This window comes from Pelodiscus sinensis, chromosome 21, assembly GCF_049634645.1.
Source record: "Pelodiscus sinensis isolate JC-2024 chromosome 21, ASM4963464v1, whole genome shotgun sequence".
Lineage (NCBI taxonomy): Eukaryota > Metazoa > Chordata > Testudines > Trionychidae > Pelodiscus > Pelodiscus sinensis.
Genome location: NC_134731.1, coordinates 16,909,560 through 16,929,126, shown reverse-complemented (window position 1 = coordinate 16,929,126; position 19,567 = coordinate 16,909,560). Strand labels below are relative to the sequence as shown.

Here is a 19,567-nt window from a genome sequence, read left to right as displayed (position 1 = left end):
ACTTGCCTTTCCTAGTTTCTATAGTAACCAAGGAAGAGAGGAAACCCAAAGCGGGCTCTTTCCGGGTTGTCTGTTTTGCGTTCCTGCTGAGTGAGTGTTGGAGGAAAGGATGCAGCATAGGGCAGAGAGCTTAGGCCCCTTCTGCTCAGACGCTCCTTCTTTGGCCCCCTGCTCCAGCACTGCCTCAATCTCGTCTGTTTTTAAGCCTCTCCTTTGTGTGGCTCTGTGGCTTGCAGTGTTTGTGGGGCTGGCTGGTCAGGTGCCTGCTCCCTTCTGTCCTGCCACACCTCCTCTCTCCTCATGCTCAGGCGGGCAAGCCTGGAAACACAGGCCACAGCCATCTTCCTCCCCTTCCCCAACGTCCTCAGCCTGTCAGCAATTGCGCCCAACCAGTACCCAGCAGGTGACCGTGTGGGCTAGTGCTGGGCATTTCAAACGGGTCGCGGGCCTGCCCGGGGAAGCCACCGCTGGGCCCCGAGATGCTTTGTTTATCCAAATGTCCGTAGGCCCAGAGCCTCGCAACAGCCCTTGGTGGGAAGCGGTGAACTTCTGCGAGGGTCTGGGCCTGTGGACCCCCACAAAGCATCTCCTGGCTTACCTAGGTGGGCCCGCAACCCAACTGTGAACCCCCCGGCACAGCACATAAACCATCAGGTGACATTCCCGGAATAAATAACCTCCCAGGAAATTCCTCAGTGGCCAGGAGTGGCTTGGGCCTCGCAGGACATTTGTGGTCGTCTCAAGAATCCCCTCGCTGTCTGAGGCCGGGAGCGGCCATTGCTCCAGTGTTGCTGGAGAGCGGACGCTGGGCAGGGTGGCTGTTCCGACGCTCTCCTACACTGAGCTCAGCAGGTTCTGTGGCTTTAGGAATCCTGCTCCTACCATGGCCTCTCTTCCATGGGGTTTTGGCTTCCCCAGGCTACCAGCCTGGGTGTTGATTTGGCTGCTGTGTCTTCTGGATCCCTGCTGCTGTTCTCGTTTCTCTGTCAGGAGCCTGACAAATAGAGATCGTGGTTACAGCCGTGTACTTGTGTGCAGGTAACACCACAGGTCTTGGAGTGCTGCGAACGGTGCCCCCCCGCACAGCAGGCAGAGGGGAAAGGCCGTTCCTCTCCCCAGCTGGTTGTATTCAGGGTGCAGAGAGCTGTTAGTGCCTGAGAAGGTAGAGTTGAGATTTAGGCCGTGATCTTGTTTGTTGTTACTTAGCAGCACCCTCTGGCTCGGGAACACCTGGCGCAAAGTCCAGAATCAGCCCACCCAGGGTCTGGGCTGGTTTGGGGACCTATAATCTGCGGCTCGCAGAAGGGCCCCAGCCAACAGCAGCGTGGTGGAGGGGGTGGGCGTCCGTCCCCTAAGGGGAGGCCAATACCAACTAGGCAGGGAGACCCACATCCACGGGGGAACCTCCAGGGAGATGGAGCACATTCGACCTGCTTTTCCTCTTGCCTCGCTCTCCAGTGTCTGACGCAGATGCCGGTTCTGCCTGGCTGGGGGCTCGTGCTCTGCCTTTTTGGTCTGTTCATACGCTGCCTGGCCATGGGGCCCTGGTTTGTGAGGAGGCTGCTCGGCTTTGGGGCACATGGGGGGTGTCCAGTGTGGATTTCGGAGGTGGTTTCTCTTTGCAGATGCTGTTTCCAGTAAGCTGCAGAACAATAACGTTTACACCATTGCCAAGAGGAACGTGGAAGGCCAGGACATGCTCTACCAGTCTCTGAAGCTCACCAACGGCATCTGGATCTTGGCTGAGCTGCGTATTCAGCCCGGAAACCCAAATTACACAGTAAGCCCCTTCGGCACTTGGCGGGCAGGGGAAGACCAGGCACCCTTCCCAGCCGTCTCCGATCGAAGGCAGCATGCTGGGAAGAAGCACCTTTCGGGTCTGTTCGTTTCAGCCCCAGGGCAAGGGCAGAGTTAGGAAGCCACTGATGTCAGTGGCCCACTGAGCTAAAGGAATGCTGACTCAGCAGCAGGTGTTTAGAGGCCTGGCCTGTTACCATCCGAATTTGCCACAAAACATGGACGCACAAGCATTGTCCGAGTTCTCCCCAGCCCCTGCCAGCAAGCAGGGCTAGCGCAGGGAGGGAAGATAGCTCAGTGGTTTGAGCATTGGCCTGCTAAACCCAGGGTTGTGAGTTCAATCCTTGCGGAGGCCATTTGGGGCAAAAATTTGTCAGGGATGGTACTTGCTCCTGCTGTGAAGGCAGGGGACTGGACTTGACCTTTCAAGGTCCCTTCCAGTTCTAGGAGATAGGCAATCTCCATTAATTTAATATAATTTAAGGGTTCCCTTCTGCCCCGCTGCACTGCTGAAGCAGAGCCTGGCTGTCCAGACTTGGGAGGTTCCCTTGGCCTTGCTCAAAAGCAAGCGCTCTGCCAGCTCCTGTGTGTAGCCACTTCCTTGAACTCCTAGCTGCTGGGGGCGTCTTGCCCCTGCCTTGAGACACGCAAGGTGCAGCCTGGGGGGCCCTGCATGTGGAAAGGGAGCAATTTGAACCATTGGCAAAGGGAGCTTGGCTTTGTGGTCCCTCCCTCGCTGTCCCAGAGTGCAAGCGGGACTCAGGGCTGCTACTGAGGTGATGGTCCTGAGCCAGCTGCGTGCCACTGGCACTGTGGGTCCATGCGGATCCGTGGGCTCTTGGGAGCACGCAGGCTCCCCTCTGAACATCAGCGCAAGCTGGTGAATCACAGCGCTGCAGAGGAAGCCATCACACGCTGGGCTTCCGCTTACACTTCCGCTGCTCACTTCCAGTGCTGTCCCAAGCTAGCTAGCGCCACACACAAGGGCTGCCTGCTTTTGTGTGTCTCAGCGCTTCGGCAGGAAATAGCAGGAGGCCAGCAACTGGGACTAATATTTAAAGTTCTGTGTGAATTAAACCCCCACTTCTCCCCAAAAATACCCAAACGTACCTGGCACCCTGGAAAACACGGTGGTAACTGCACTACCACAGTGTGGCTGTCACCCCTTGAGGTTGGAGGCTGCTGCTATAGCAGAGTTTCGGGATATGGGCTTTTAGCCCAACTACAAGCACATGCTTTGAGAGCCGCAGGCTCCCGGGTTTGGCCTTGAGTCAGCCCAGCGCAAGGCACGCAAGAGACAGGGCAGAGGAGCTTGACGAGCGGCGATGGGAAAGTATTCCCTGTGCCCTCGCCTACCTGTTCTTAGGCCAGACTGACTCCTTCTTAGACATCTGAATTCAGCACCAGCCTCGGGTAGTGGGTGACACGACCTGGTAGCTGAAACTCCCCAACCTTGCTGTGTGCTGGATGGGGCAGGGTGTGGATTGAATGCAGGGAAATGGATCCGAAGAGCCCAGCACGCTTCCTAGTGGGGATGGGCTGTGTTAGCCGCTGCCTTCTGATGCTGACGTGGTCTTCGTGTCTCTCCTAGCTGTCCCTGAAGTGCCGGGCTCCTGAAGTGTCCCAGTACGTCTACCAGGTCTACGACAGCATTTTGAAAAACTAAAGTCGGCTCCACGTCTCACCCCACAAAGGGAGGAGGGGAGGCTCCAGCTACTCCCACTATCGGTGCAGGCAAAGAACTCTGACTGGAAGCAGCTGTATTCATGTATAGGATTTCAGTCAAGCGCACCGAGAAACCAAGGTAGCAATTAGTATCCACATGCTAATAATAATCGGGAACAACCGTTTGATATTTTTAGCGTCCATGAAAACTTTGTAACCACTGCTTTGTCCACTCCCCCGTCCCCCGGTGCCACGGTTCTGTCGTTCTTCCTTGTGGGCGTGTCCATCTCGTGCCAATGTTTAGCGTTTTCTAAACCGCGCTCGGCGGAGTTGCTCTTTTGTAATAGATGGCTCATTGACGACCCGAAAAAGACAAGTCTCTGTTCATTAAAACAAGGCCAAGGCATCCTGGAAACACAAACTGCACTTTATTATTTTATATTTTTTATACGTTCAGGTTGTTTTTTGTATTGTAACCAGATGAGAAAGGGAAGAAAAGATCCAGCTGCGCCTGAGCAGGGCAAGTGCTCAAGAGCGCACGGGTGAGCTAGGAGTAGCCTTGGTGGGCTGGAGGGAGCTCTAGAGAGAGCGTTGGGATGGACCTGGGCTGGGGCGTTCCATTGGCCCACGTGCCACGCCCGCCTGCAGCCCAGGGGCTCAGAAGTGGATCTGCTTTGCCTGGGGATGCAGGAGCTGGCAGCTGAGGGCGAAGAGGAAGGAGGCGGCTGGTCTGACTCCCAGGGTGCCCGGCCCTTGGCAGAGCAGGGGGTGTGGTCATTGTCTCTTCTTTCCTGCTCTTCTCCGTGTCTTGTCTTATAGAATCCTAGAGCTGGAAGAGACCACAGGAGGTCATCAAGTCCAGCCCCCTGCTCTAGGCAGGACCAATCCCAACTAAATCAACCCGGCCAGGGCTTTGTCAAGCCGAGACTTAAACACCTCTAGGAATGGAGGCTCCACTACTTCCCTAGGGAACCCATCCCAGTGCTTCACCACCCTCCTCGGGAAATAGTTTTTCCTAATCTCCAACCTGGACCTCTCCCACCACAACTTGAGACCATTGCTCCTTGTTCTGCCATCTGTCACCACTGAGAACAGCCTCTCTCCATCCTCTTTGGAACCTCCCTTCAGGAAGTTGAAGGCTGCTATCAAATCCCCCCACACTCTTCTCTTCTGCAGACTAAACAGACCCAACTCCCTCAGCCTCTCTTCGTAGATCATATGCTCCAGCCCCCTAATCATTTTGGTTGCCCTCCGCTGGACCCTCTCCAATGCATCCACATCCTTTTTGTAGTGGAGGGCCTAGAACTGGACACAATCCTCCAGATGTGGCCTCACCAGAGCCGAATAAAGGAGAATAATCACGTCTCTGGATCTGCTGGCAATGCTCCTCCTAATGCTCCCTAATACGCCATTAGCCTTCTTGGCTACAAGGGCACACTGTTGACTCATATCCAGCTTCTCATCCAAAAGTAACCCCCAGGTCCTTTTCTGCAGAACTGCTACTTAGCCAGTCGGTTCCCAGCCTGTACCAATGCTTGGGATTCTTCCATCCTAAGGGCAGGACTCTGCACTTCTCCTTGTTGAACCTCATCAGATTTCTTGTGGCCCAGTCCTCCAATTTGTCTAAGTCAATCTGGACCCTATCTCTGCCCTCAAGCGTATCTACCTCTCCCCCTAGCTTAGTGTCATTTGCAAACTTGCTGAGGGTGCAATCCATCCCCTCATCCAGATCATTAATAAAGATATTGAACAAAACCGGTCCTAGAACCGAACCTTGGGGCACTCCACTAGAAACCGACCGCCATCCTGTCATCGAGCCATTGATCACTACCCGCTGGGCCCGGCCTTCTAGCCATCTTTCTATCCATCTTACCGTCCATTTATCCAATCCACATTCCCTTAACTTGCTGGCTAGAATATTGTGGGAGACCGTATCAAAAGCCTTGCTAAAGTCAAGGTATATCACATCCACTGACTTTCCCACGTCCACGGAGCCAGTTACCTCATCATAGAAGCTAATCAGATCGGTCAGGCATGACTTACCCTTCGTGAATCCATGCTGACTATTCCTAATCACTTTCCTCTCTTCCAAGTGCCTCAATATGGATTCCTTAAGGATCCCTTCCATGATTTTTCCAGGAATCGAGGTAAGACTGACCGGCCTATAGTTCCCTGGATCGTCCTTCTTCCCTTTTTTGAATATGGGCACTACATTTGCCTTTTTGCAATCATCCGGGATCTCTCCCGATCTCCACGACTTTCAAAGATAATGGCCAAAGGCTCCTCAATGACATTTGCCAACTCCCCGAGTACCCTGAGATGCACTAAGTCCAGACCCATGGATTTGTGTACATTTAGCTTTTCTAAATAGTTCCTAACCTGTTCTTTACCCACCACGGGCTGTCCATCTTCATCCCATCTTGCGTCACTTAGCGCGTTAGTCTGGGAGCCGACCTTGTCTGTGAAGACAGAGGCAAAGAAAGCATTGAGTACTTCAGCTTTCCCCACATCATCTGTCACCAGTAGGGGCCGCACACCCTCTCTGACCACCTTCTTCTTTTAAACATGCCTGTAGAAACCTTACTTGTTATCCTTCACAACCTTTGCCAGTCGCAATTCCAATTGCACTTTTGCCTTCCTGATAACCCCCCGGCATTCTCGCGCTATACATTTAAACCCTTCCCTGGTCATCTGTCCAAGTTTCCACTTTTTATAAGCTTCCTTTTTGTGCTTAAGTTCACCAAGGATTTCCCCTGTAAGCCAATCCGGTCTCCTACCATGTTTGCATCTCTTGCTACGCGTCGGGATGGTTTCTTTCTGTGCCTTCAATAAGGCTTCTTTAAAATACTGCCAGCTGTCCTGGACTCCTTTCCCCTTCATGTTAACATCCCAGGAGATTCTGCCCATCAGGTCTTTCAGGGAGTCAAAATCTGCTTTTCTAAAGTCCAAGGTGTGTATTTTACTACTCTCTTTTCTTCCTTTGGTCAGGATCCTGAAATGTACCATCTCACGATCACTGCTTCCCAGGTTGTCACCCACCTCCACTTCCCCTATTAGTTCCTCCCTGTTTGTGAGCAGAAGGTCAAGCTGCGCACGGCCCCTGGTCGGATCCTTCAGCACTTGTGTCAAGAAGTTATCCCCAACATTCTTCAAAAACTTCCTGGATTGCCTGTGTACTGCTGTATTGGTCTCCCAACGCATCAGGGTGATACAGGTCCCCCACGAGAACCAGGGCCTGCGATCTGGAAGCTTCACTCAGCTGTCCGAAGAAAGCCTCATCTACCTCATCACTGCTGTTGTTTGCACCTTTAAACTTAACCCATAGACTCTCAACAGGTTTTTCTCCCTCTTTATACTGGAGTTCAGAGCAATCGTAGTGCTCTCTTACATATAGTGCAATTCCTCCTCCTTTTCTCCCCCGCCTGTTCTTCCTGAACAGTCTATACCCTTCTATGACAGCGCGCCAGTCATGCGAGTCATCCCACCAAGTCTCTGTTATCCCAATTAAATCATATTTCTTGGACTGGGCCAGGGTCTCCAGTTCTTCCTGTTTGTTGCCCAGGCTTCTCGCATTAGTGTACAAACACCTCAGATAGGGCGATCTTCTCCATTCGAAACAGGGGTCCTCCTTTCTTGCTCATTCCTCTCTGCATTTCTTCCCGGTATCTGACTTTCCCACTCCCCTCAGGGTTTTGGTCACCGTCCCCCAAGGAACCTAGTTTAAAGCCCTCCTCACTAGGTTTGCAAGCCTGCCCACGAAGATGCTCTTTCCTCTCTGTTAGGTGGATCCCATCTCTTCCTAACAATCCTTGTGCCCAGAACAAAGTCCCATGGTTGAAGTAACCAAAGCCCTCTCTGCGACACCATCTGCGCAACCACGTATTTATGTCCTCAATTCGACGATCCCTGCCCAGTCCTTTCCCTTCAACAGGGAGGATGGACGAGAACACCACTTGCGCGCCGAATTCTTGGATCCTTCTTCCCAACGCTACATAATCCGCAGTAACCCGCTCAAGGTCATTCTTGGCCATATCGTTAGTTCGCATGTGGAGAAGCAGGAAGGGGTAGCGATCCGAAGGTTTGATGAGCTTGGTAAGCCTCTCAGTTCCATCCTGAATTCGAGCTCCTGGTAAGCAGCACACCTCTCGAGATTCCAGGTCCAGATGGCAGATGGATGGCTCAGTTCCTCACCCATCTTCCTGCCCCTGCCTGTCTGCGTTCCTCCCTGCAGCTTCCGAGTGCTGCACCGGGCTGTGCCTAGCTCCCAACGCTGTCCGCTGCCTCCCGGCGGAGGGTGGTCACAGCCATTTTTCTGTGGTCCTTGAGCACTTGTGTGCGGAGGGAGGGATTGCACAAGCCGCAGGGCATGGCAGCATCTGGCCGTGTGCGTTAGGGGTACGAGGAACAGCCTGGGATGTTCCCCTATAGTTCCTGTCCCTGGCGTGGGAAAGCCATTTCTCCCAGTGTCCTGCAAACTTGCAGCCAGACTTGGCTTAGGGGAAGGCCCCATTCTCCAGGGCTGCAGAGGAGAGCTACTGAGACGCTGACGGGAAATTGCCCTCCCAAACCTGAGACACCCAAAAGGAAATGCCTCGTGGCAGGGGAGAGAGTTGTGTGCAGCCTCCTGCCTCACTTGGACCTACCCAACCCTCCCATGCAGCACGCAAGGTGATCTCACGGGCTTGCTCTTTCCATGCCTTGCGGTGACTTGGGCCCTTGCGTGCCTTGTGGCTGAAGCTCACTGGCATGCAGACATGGGCCTCCAAGGGGGTAGGACGGCTGCTTGGTCTTTCCACGAGCCAGCGAGTTGCCTTGTCCCAGGCCAGGAGCTGCAGTAGAGCTCAAGCTGGAATGAAAGTGGGGCCACTCGGCTTCCCCCAGAGTGACGGGCTGCCCTCGGAAGGACCATCTGTTCATGGCCGCCCCCATGGCCTGGTGCAGGGCTGCCTGCCGTGCTGCGTCTGCTCCTGAGGTGCAGCACAGGGTGTCGTGATGGGGGGGAGGCCACCGAGGATCAGCCTGGGCTGAGGGGGGGGCCACTGAGGGTCAGTCTGGACTGGGGGGGGGGCAATCCAGCTTGAAGCAAGGGAAGCTTGGGAGCAGCAGGGGGGCTGGGTGCGGGGCAGTGTCTGACACCGTGAATCCAGGCTGGGCAGAATGTGGGACAGAGCTGCAGGAACTCGGCGCAGGCGTCGGCTTGGCTGCCAGCATCAGGAGCCCTGTGGGCCACTGGGCTGCGAGCACCTCAGACCCAATTACCACAGAAATGAGTAAAGGGCCGGGTGTACGAGCTGGCCCTCGGAGCCAGAAAGGACCGCTTCCCCTGGGGAGCTGAGCTGTGGGCCTGGGAGGGGTGGGCAGAGTGTGAAGGGGCAGCAGGGGAAAGCCCAGGTCTCTCTGCCAAGGGAGGTCAGTTCTGCACGAGCCCCAGTGTGCCCCTAGGTACGTTGCTGACTCCTGGGCACTGCTGCTCTGCGAGCCTGTCCCGCACCCTCCAGCCCTGGGAAAAGCGGAGGAGGATCCCTGGGAATAAGGACCCGAGTCTCGCTCCATTAAAGCCACCGAAAAGCCCAAACCCAGGAAAGAATAAACACCCCATAGCAAATCCCCTGCCTGCCTCCCCCGCCCAGTGTCCATGCATCTCCTGGGCCCTGCTATGTGTGCATGCTGTGAAGAGGGGCTGGCGGGAGGGGGAGCCAGAGGGCCAGGGGGGTGTGTTGTTCGCTGTCAGCACCATTCCATTGTACTGCATAGCCACTCTGACGTGCTCCCTGCGGGGGAAAGCTTTGCCTTGTGTCCTTGTCAATAAACTTGTCATTTACACTCACGCCCAGCTGTGGTGTGTCTCTGGGGGGGGGGGGGGTTGGCAGGGTGCACTGGGTTCCAGGCTGGCGGATGTCACTGGAGCACCTGATAACTGAAGCCGTGTGGAGAAGGAAGAAGTTGCAGATGTGGCCTTTACTGAGGCTTTTTGCTACAATTTTCTCTCAAACAAGCTAGGCAAATACAACCTAGATGGAGTGACTGTAAGGTGGGTGCAGAACTGGCTGGAAAACTGTTCCCGGGCTGTGTCTAGACTGGCAAGTTTTTCCACAAAAGCAGCTGCTTTTGCGGAAAAACTTGCCAGCTGTCTACACTGGCCGCTTGAATTTCCGCAAGAACACTGATGATCTCATGTAAGAAATCAGTGCTTCTTGTGGAAATACTATGCTGCTCCCGTTCGGGCAAAAGCTTTTGCGCAAAAGGGCCAGTGTAGACAGCTCCGATTTGTTTTGTGCAAAAAAGCCCCGATCGCGAAAATGGTGATCAGGGCTTTTTTGCGCAAAAGCGCGTCTAGATTGGCCATGGATGATTTTGCGCAAAAGTGCTTTTGCAGAAAAGCGTCTGTGCCAATCTAGACCCTCCTTTCCGCAAATGCTTTTAACGGAAAAGCTTTTCCGTTAAAAGCATTTGTAGAAAATCATGCCAGTCTAGACGTAGTCCAAGAGTGATCCTCAGAGATTCACAGTCAAGCTGGAGGGGCATAGCCAGGGGGGTCCCCTTCTGCTCAGTGTCTTCAGCGATCAGGGCCGGCCCACAACGTTTTGGCACCCGAGACGAGGAGCTCAGATGATGCCCCCATGCTCCCTCGCTGCACTAGCAGCAGACACAATTTTCTACACTCTGGGTCCTAGGGGTGCCCCCCCCACACACACACAGTCTGGCACCTGAGGTGGCCGCCTCAGTTTGCCTCAGGGTAAGTCCAGCCCTGTCATTGATGGTGTAGAGAGCACGTGTCATGTTTGCAGGAAGGGGCTGCCAGTGCCTTGGAAGCCAGGACTAAAATCCAAAATGATCTGGGCAAACTAGGGAAATGCTCTGAAGAAAACAGGATCAAATTCAATCAGGAGAAATACAAAGCACTCCACTCAGGCAGAATTGTTACCTGCACACCTACAAAAGGGGAAATGCCGGCCTCGGAGGGAGCACTGCAAAAAGGAATCGTCATGGCCCACAAGCTAAATATGAGTCAACAGTGTGAGACTTGCAAACCTCCATCTGGGCTGCGTGAACAGGAGTGTTGTGAGCAAGACACGCGAAGTCATTCTCCCGCTCTACTCTGTGCTGATTAGGCCTCAATTGGGAGTGCTGTGTCAGGAAAGATGGGGGGAAATTTGAAGCAGTCCTGAGAAGAGCAATAAAAAGGATTGAAGGTCTGGAGAACACGAGGGAAGATTGAAAAAACTGGGGTTGGATTAGCCTGGGGAAGCGATCTAACAAGTCTTCAAATACACAGACAATTGTGATATAGAGGTCAGTGATAAATTATTCTCCTAAACAGCTCAGGCCAGGGTGGGAAGCCAGGGGTTTAAACTGCAGCAAGGGCAGTTTCAGTTGGACATTAAGAAAAACTTCCTAGCTGGCAGGGTATTTAAGCACTGGTGTGAATTACTTAGGCCCCGTGTGGAATCTCCAGTGCTGTAGGGCGTTTTAAGAACAGGTTGGACAAACACCTGGTCTAGATAATGCTGAGTCCGGCCTCAGTGCGGGGACTGACGCGATGACCCATCACCGTCCCTTCCACTCCTACATGGCTATGATTCTATAACTCCACCCTCCTGTGCTGGCTGCCAGCTGCACCCAGAAGCTGTACAGGTTGCCGTGAAAATGAGAAGCCAGCAGAAATCCAAGCTGGCCCAGTCCCTCCCCACCTCCGGGCCCCACAGGCTGGCGTTTCCTGCAAGCCAGGCGAAGCGGGTGTGTGACCGCCCAGCACAGCTGGGAGCAGAGGAACAGTGCTTCTATTTTTAGCTCGGCTGTGAGATGATGCATGGGGGCTTTTTCAGACACTGCTACAGGAAGTGGGAGGGACCAGCAGGGCTGATTCCCAGGCAAAGGTGGTGGTTTTAGCTGAACACAAACAGCCCCGTTCTTTGAGGGTCACGCCGATTGACGTCAGTCGGGTCACATCTGCTGGCCACCAATGGAGATAAGCTCACCTCAAGTTTTAGCAAGTGGGCAAGTCACTTAATCTCTGTCTCTGCTCCTCTACACCCTGCCTCACGGGGCTGCGCTCTAGGGCCATGCATGTGCCTAAAGCAATAAAAGGAAATCCTCTGCAGCACGTGTTTAACCAGTGGAACTCACTGCTCTCAGGGGTCCTGTAAGCAAAGAGCGGAGCAGGATTTAAAGGAAAAGACTGGATGTGTCTGTGGCGAGAAAGAAGGCCCATGGGGACGTGAGACAAATGAAGGGTGTGTAAGAGATGCAAACCCTCAGACATCAACCTCTAACAGCTTGGGGGTTAGGGGTCAGGTCAGCCCACAACTGCCCAAAGGGAAGTGAGTGTTCCCCTTCATTTGGTGCTGGCAAGGAAACATCTGGAGTATTGCATCCAGTTCTGGCCCCCCCCTCTCCCCCCATTACAGAAAGGATGTGGATGCATTGGAAAAAGTCCAACAGAAGGCAACAGAAATGATTAGGGGGCTGGAGCACATGACCTATGAGGAGAGGCTGAGGGATTTGGGCTTGTTTAGTCTGCAGAAGAGAAGAGTGAGGGGGGAGTTGATAGCAGCCTCCAACTCCCTGAAGGGGGATTCCAAAGAGGCTGGAGAGAGGCTGTTCTAGATGGGGACAGATGACAGAACAAGGAGCAACGGTCTCAAGTTGCAGCAGGGAGGTCTGGGTTGGACATTAGGAAAAACTTGATTCTGCGATTCCCTTCCTCTAGCTGCTTGGCCCAACTCCCACCCCATGATCAGAGGAGACTGTAAGCTCCTTTGGGCAGGGACTGCCCTGGCTGGGCCCAGGGCAGGGTTGCCAGGTGTCCGGTTGTCACCCAGACAGTCTGGTAATTGCGTTGTCTGTCTGATTAAAAAAAACCCAGAAAATACGGCAAGGCCGGTGGGGACATTTCCCCTGCAATGACCTTTTTTTGGTTTTTTTTTTGCTCAACCAGTTTTTTTCCCACCTCGTTCGAGATTTTTTTGTGAAAGTATCTGGCAACCCCAGCCCAGGTCACACCTGCTCTGAACAAGGGTGAAGGGCACTGGGGCTGCTCTCAAATGCACAAAGCACTTGATTGCCAAGAGACACCAGCCAGCCTGGGGGCTGAGGTTTCAGACGCCGCTGGGCTGGAACCCCCCAAGGTTTAGAGCACCCTCCCATCCAGGGGTAGCACTGCTTGTGGCAAACCCTTCTGCTGCCTTCCCCCCAGCAGGGTACCAGACCGGCTCGGGCACATAGGACCTCTGGAGAGAGGGGCTGGTACAGCCCCCAGCTGCTTCTGCTGCTGAGACCTCGGGTGGGCAGTGCCAGTGTGGGGCAGAGGAGCCAGGAGCTGTTCGTAGGATGATCGTGGGAGAAAGACGAATCGATTCCTTGCGCAGAAGCCCTCGGGGGAGCATGGTGGAAAATCCGAAGCCTGCGTCCTTGCGTTTGCTCACATGCCACAACAAAGCAAAGGCGGCTGGGAGGCTCACTGTGATGAATCGTGGCTGGCAACGGAGTGGGGACGGGGGCAGGGCAGCGGATGCTAAGAAGATGGTGCTGAGGGGGACATGCCTCGCTTTGGGTAAGGCCTAGAGCTTGGTTTGGAACCAAAAACTGCTCCAGTTCTCCATAGGCCCTACAGCAGGCTTGCCCCCCTGGGAAGGAAGAGACCTTCTGGGCTTCCCTCTCATGAACCGGTTCCCATTTAACGAACATGCTGGCTCCCCCACCCACGAGACCGGCTCTCTCTGCCCCCAAGTTATGTGGCTTGGGGCAGGGGCAAGGACAGCGCCATGGCTAGCTAGCCAGCGTAAAGTAGCTGCATGCGAGGTAACACTGACGCTGCCTTGCTGTGGGGAGGGAGCAGGTGGCCCCATTCCTGAGGAAATTGGGCCTGTTTTCCTGAGGGGCCCAGCCCCTGCCACCTCATTGGGTTCTGTGTCTGGAATGAAGAGGAGCCTGAGGAGATGGGGGAGGGCAAGGTGAGGCCAAGCAGCCCCATGGCAGCTTGGTGTCCCCATTTCCAGGGGGCAGCCCTGACAGAAGGGGGGCTCCAGGGGGAGGCAGGTACAGGCCCGCTCTTCGGAGCAAGGCCCAGTGGCGAGTTCTGTGTGCACAGAGCAGCAGCAGGGTCCACGTCTATGATAAGACAAAAGCCTAGTGCAGGGGTGGGGCCGCTGCCCCACAGAAATCAGTCAGGGGCCACAGAAAAGTGAGAAGCAAAAACAAAAAAAAAAGAAAATCCAAACCAAACTCTCCCTGAGGCAAGCCCTGGCTGAGGAGGAGAAAGACGCTCCCCACGTTCTCCTCACACAGCAGAGCCCGAGGGGGTGGGCCCAGGCTAGTAGATTTTGTGTGCTCCAGTCCCACAGGATGGAGCACCATCATGGGTTCCCCAACACTGTTGGGGTGCCCTGAGCCTTGGGGGCTGGATCCACATCTGGCCCCTAGACCTGAGGTTCCCCACCCCTAGCTTAGCAGGTGACATACTGGTGGCCTCGGTCTTCGGGGCCATGAAAAGCTGTTGCCCACTGTGGCAAGTGACACAGCTGGGGAAGAGCTATAAAATCATGACAGGTGTGGAGACAGTGAATGAGGAAAAGTTATTTGCACTAGGGGGTCACCGCATAAAACTAATAGGTAGCGGATTTAAGACAAACAAAGGCAGTGTTTACTCACACCACACACAGCCAACCTGTGGAACTCCTTGTCAGAGGGTATTGTGAAGACCAGGACTTTTCCAGGGTTCAAAAAAGAACTGGAGGGTAGGTCCATCAATGGCTGTTAGCCAGGGTGGGTAGGAACGGTGTCCCTGGCCTGTTTGTCAGGGGCTGGGAACAGTGACAGGGGAGGGATCACATAGAATCATAGGGCTAGAAGAGACCTCAGGAGCTCACTTGATGGTTCCCTGTTCTGTTCATTCCCTCTGGACCACTTGGCATTGGCCACTGGGCTAGATGGACATGTGGCCCTACCCACTCTGGCCACTCTCATGTTCTTAAGTAAGGGCTCTGCTGGTAACTGACACGACTCTTTCCTTGTCCTTGTGATTGGGGCGGGGGGCATTGACACACTATTGGCAGGTGCAGGCAGCATGGGCCAATGGGTGAAGCATGGGGCTTGGAGTCAGGAGACTGGGGATCAAAGCACATCTGGGGGTGACCTAGCACAAGACACCTCCCGTCCCTGTACCTTTGTTCTCCTTCCCAGCTTCTGCAGAGCTATTTCACATAGGCAGGAAACGGGCGGTGAGCCTGGAGGTGGGGGTGAGACACCCTGGCAGCTATTCAAGTCAGCACCTTCCTTTCCATCCCAGAGCTCAAACAGGGCCCTCTAGCTTCCCCCATCTCTCCTTCGTGCCTCCCCCTCTTCTTTTCCAGGCTTTGAACACTGCCCTGGAAACCCAGCCCTGCCTCCGTGATGGAGACAGCTATGCAGAGCGCCAGCTCCTTGTTGAAATGCGCAAGTCCAGCCTGGAACGTGACTAGGTCAAAATGGTTCCTTCTCTCTCCACACGTCTGTCCTGCTTGCACCAGGGTGAACTGGGCTCAGAATTCATGCCTGCTGCTCTTTGATCCTGCAGGCCCAGCAGAGCCAGCTCAAGGAGAGGAGGGGGGTGTCCAATTCTGTGCCCTCACCACAGCGATTGGCCATGTTCCAACCAGTTGCACCCGTGCAAAGCCACTGCTGGCAATTTGGAGTTCCGAGATCTCATTCATGGGGCTAGATTGGCCCAGCAGGCACCTTATTATTGGCAACGTACAGGAGGGCAAAGAACCCAGTGCTGTTAATCCACCCCCTCCAAATCCAATCCAGGTGTTTGTGTTACTGTCCACTTTGCTGCGACACCCGGAGGCTCCAGCCACGATCATGCCCCTGTTGTGCTCTATGTACCGACTGAGAAATCGTCTGCATCGATGCCCTCGCCGCCACAGGTCCCCAGACAGAAAAAGGAAGACGTGGCCTCTGGATTTTTCCATCTGGGGAACTGAAACATGGATCCCAAGGGATCTGTAGGAAAGCCAGGCCTGTGTGCCACTCCCAGAACCACCCCTTCCTTTCTGGAGAAGACCTGGGCGCAGTCTTGCAGCCGGCTTCATCTTTGTAAGGGTCTTGGCTTAGTGGGGTGAGGGAGAGCATTCCCGGGTGAGCAGCAATAAGGGGAACCCAGCCTCCCCCTCTCCCCAGGGATACAATTTATTTAATAACGAAAAATACTGTAAGTGGACAACCGCTCGTTGGGTATTTTTAAAGCTACAAAAATAGACTTGGATCCTCAGTGCTGGCAGGAATGGAGCCTGGCTTTTCCTGGAAAGCATCAGAAAGGTGTATACCAGCCAGCATGCCAGTGGGGAGGGGCTACTGACCAGCCCCTCCCCACTCTGAACTGCAGGGCCCTGCCATGCGGATGGCATTGGGTTTCATGCAAAGATGGGCCCAGAGTGCTTAGGTGATCAGCCTGAATAACAGAACATGCCCGCTGCAGAACTGCTACTGTTGGCTGCAGGCACCAGCCCAGCCCCTCTAGATGTCAGCAGGTATCTGCTCAGACCTCCAGAGAGCTGTCATCCCAGGTGCTTCTCCTCATTAATTACGCTTCATTAGCGCTGGGATTTAGCCAGAGGCTAGCTCAGATTCTCTGGCACGCTGGATGGGATATGGGACATGGGGGACTGGATACCACCTTTCCTGGGCCCTGATCCCAAACCAGCTAGGGACCACTTGCTCCCAGCTGTGAACCAATGCAGCATGAAGCTGCTCTGTGTTCCACAAGGGCTGGGGGGCAGCTGGATGCTCCCTGCTTCTCTCCCCCCATTCCTCAGCTACAACCGGATGGAGAATACAGGCTTGGACAGCTACCACCAGAGGGGTTGTATGTACAGTTGTGGGTGCGGGGTGGTGAAAACAACAGGGCTGTGTGTTGTGCTCCCTGTAAACTGAGCACTTGGGCAGCCACCCAAGAGAGATTGCAATGCCACCCAGCTGACTAACAGAGCACTCACAGTGCCCATAGCCAACAGCATATGTTTCTATTGGTGGTGCACATCTGCATAGGGCTTGGTGCACATAACAAAATGTATTCCGCACATGGCTGGAAAAAATGAGAGGGAACATTGGCTGTGTGTTTTCTACCCGGTGCATTCACTCTTCCTTCTTTGAACATGTGTCTTTAAGGGCCTGATCTCAACCCAACACACAAACACACTCCACATGTGCCCCTGCACCACTCCTCTACCCTCCCCCCCCCCCCCCCATGGACATGGTCTTGGTGCATTGATCCCCTCACCTACACGGCTTAACACTTCACGTCCAGCACATTGGTGCACCGATGCAAACTCCTGTGGTAGTAGTGAGCGCATGCACTCATAATGCACACCAGCTGGGCTTTGCATGAGCCCCTCCTCAGACCAGGCCCAGCCATCCAGTGCCACTAAGAGCCAAAGGGAGAGGGACGCTGCAAGTTCCTGATTCTTTCCCCAGAGCGCCCCCCACTCAGGACTCTGGGGAAAGCGGGATCCTTGGGGCTGTCGGGTGGAGAACTGAGGCGGGGCTCCTGGGAGGTATGGCAATCCAGGGAGATGAGGCTGGTCAAGCCCTTGGAGGAGCTGGACTGCGGCGGTTAAGTGACTTGCCAGAGGTCACCCGGGCGGGCAGGGGCAGAGCTAGGCAGTGGCCTGCTCCCCAGCCCCGCCCCTCCTGAGACCTCGGGCTGTTGCAAAGTGCTCAGGACGCCTCGGGGTCACCCTGGGTCCCTGCTTGCGCGGAGGGGGCTCGTGGCCAGCCGGCCCCAGGCTCGCCCCTCCCCGCGGCGCAGAACCTTGCGAACAGCTGAGCAGGCTCCTGGCTCAAGCCCGGCCCGGCCCGGCCCGCGGGAACATGGCAGGCGCTGTGACCCAGAGGAGCCGCTTCAAGCCGAGGCGTCCTCCCTTCCCCCCTGCCCTGCACGCAGGGAGCTGGCGAAGGGGCAGCGAGCCCGGGGAAGCGAGGCGAGCTCCCCGGCGAGCCCGAGCGCGGGGCCAGTGAGCTCGGCCCCCGGCCCGCCCCCGCCACCTGGCCGCAGCAGAGCCCCCGGGGCCGGGGCCGCTGGATGGGAAAGCGCCCCCCGCGCAGCGCCGCGGCTCGTCCTTGGCATCGGACCGCGGCGAGGTGAGGAGCCGGGCTGGGAGGCTCCGGGCCAGGGGAAGCCCCCGGACAAGGCGCCAGCCGGGCGGGGGGCGCAGGTGGCCCCCACGGGCAGGAGCTGAGCCCATCCCCGGGGCCATAAAGTTCCAGCTGGGGGCGGGGGGTCCCAGCAAAGGAACAAACCAGGAATCCAAGTTGAAATTGTGCAGCGCAGGCAGCTGGGGGGCAGCGAGGCCGGGGGTCCTGGGACAGGACAGGGGGAGAAGCCGGTAAGTGCCCCTCCTGCCCAGCTCTGCACAGGGGCAAACCAGTGTTAGTGCATCGCCGGCTCCCTCCGCGGGCAGAGGATGGGCTGCTGCATTGAGAAGTGGGGCAAGCAGCGGGGGCAGAGGCAGGCCTGACAGCGGGGCGCTGGGTACCGGGAAAAGCCTGCTGGAGCCTTCCTGGCCGTGTCAGGGGTCCCAGGACGGGGGGAGATAGGGCAGCTTGGGAAGGTCCTAGGGAGTAGCAGGCAGAGTCCCATGGGGGGGAGGGGCAAAGGGATGCTGCCTCTGGGGAAAGGATGAAGTTTAACCTCAACGTGACTCTCGCAGATCCTTCGGGCTCCCAGATCCTGGAATGCTGAGCCCCCCCTCCCCCACACACACTTGTCCCCCCTGCTGCTGTTTGGTGGGGAACTGGAGAGAGGTTGTCAGCCTGGTAAGGAGGGGAGGCTGAAATGTGAGATGCTTCCAGACCTTCCCGCTAGGATTCAGGGCTGGTCAGTGTCACCGGAGCCCCACTCCCTTGGCCTCCCTCTCCAGGGCTCAGGGATCTCCTCCCCGCCTGGCTTCCTGGTTGGTCAGTCCCACAAGCACTCCCCGGGCTCCCTGTTACACCCAGTTAGTTGCTAAGGTTCCATCTGGGTGTCCCTGACTTTCCCTACAGCATATTGTGGTGTGCGCTGGTGGGCGTAGCAGCTTATTTTTCTTCCAACTCTGCCACATAAACTCTCATGCATATTCAGGCACCGCGATCCTAACACACGGTCCCCAGTGACGCGTTGATGGGCACCTGCTGGCTGCTTGTGCCCTCCTGTGTGTGTGTGCTCACAGCATGGGCCGTGTGCACACACCAGAGTGCACGTGTCGTACATGGACCCTGGCACTCATGTTCCAGGGGTCGCGGCAAAGGCTGACTTGCTGGTGTCGCCATGGGCAGCCATGTGCGGAGGGCCCCCCGGGTGCACCCGTTCATTGCACACGTGCACTATTTACGTGCAAACTCTAACTGCTGAACTCTGCTACAAGGGGCTGTAAGAAGGTGGATGTTTGTCCAATATAAAAGTCTGCTGGACTGTGCTGCTTGCTACTTTGGCTCAGGGCCCAGCTGCCGATTTGGTTTAGCCATAGAGTTCACTTTTCAGTCTGTATAGCAGACCTCCCTTCAGAGAGGTGACCACTTCAAAAATGTGGAGAAAAACCAGGGGCCTTCCCACTCTGCCTTTATACGGCCCCCCGGCTGCAGGACCCCAGCACCTCACACTCGCTCCGTGTATTGAGCCTCATCCCTGCAAGGCAGGGTAGGGCGGTTGTCCCCATTGGGCAAGTGGGGAAACTGAGGCACATAGCAACTAATGGCCTCTCCAAGGCTTCATAGGAAGACTGTGGCTGCAGAGCTTATTGAATCCCGGTCTCCCTGATCCTAGTTTAGCACCCTAACTAGTGGGCCATCCTTCCAGTCTCTCACACCTTTGTGCAGTTGGCTTCCATGCAGGCCTCTTCCCCTGTGCCCAGGAAGGGGCCCCAGTCCTGGGAGGAGGAGGGTTTGCCTAGTGGTTAAAGCACAAGGTGGTCAGCAGATCTACAGTCTAGTCTCCGCCATTAGCCTGCTGGGTGACCTTGGACAAAGTCATGCCTCAGTTTCCTCCTCTGTTGGGCAGGGCTAACAGTCCAAGGAGGCTGGGGCACCCTGATTGGTTGCAGAGCACTGGAGGATGGGCTAGGAGATGTCTGATTATTTCCTTACCATT

The 19,567-nt window shown here is 55.6% G+C and overlaps 2 protein-coding genes across 3 annotated transcripts in view; both read left to right on the top strand.

Annotated features, from left to right (window-relative positions):
* AP2B1 (adaptor related protein complex 2 subunit beta 1) overlaps positions 1-9,289 on the top strand; it is a 103,157-nt gene extending 93,868 nt beyond the window's left edge. For both annotated transcript variants that reach the window (XM_075905003.1, XM_075905002.1), the window contains 2 exons: positions 1,626-1,780; positions 3,389-9,289. In XM_075905003.1, coding sequence (XP_075761118.1) covers positions 1,626-1,780; positions 3,389-3,463 — 230 coding nt within the window. In that variant the 3' untranslated portion in view covers positions 3,464-9,289. The remainder of the gene's footprint in view (positions 1-1,625; positions 1,781-3,388) is intronic.
* A 7,696-nt stretch (positions 9,290-16,985) lies between these two features.
* The window catches only part of RASL10B (RAS like family 10 member B), a 39,635-nt gene continuing 37,053 nt past the window's right edge, over positions 16,986-19,567 (top strand). The window contains exon 1 of the mRNA XM_006119606.4: positions 16,986-17,580. The gene's annotated coding sequence lies outside the window, so the exon portion shown is untranslated. The remainder of the gene's footprint in view (positions 17,581-19,567) is intronic.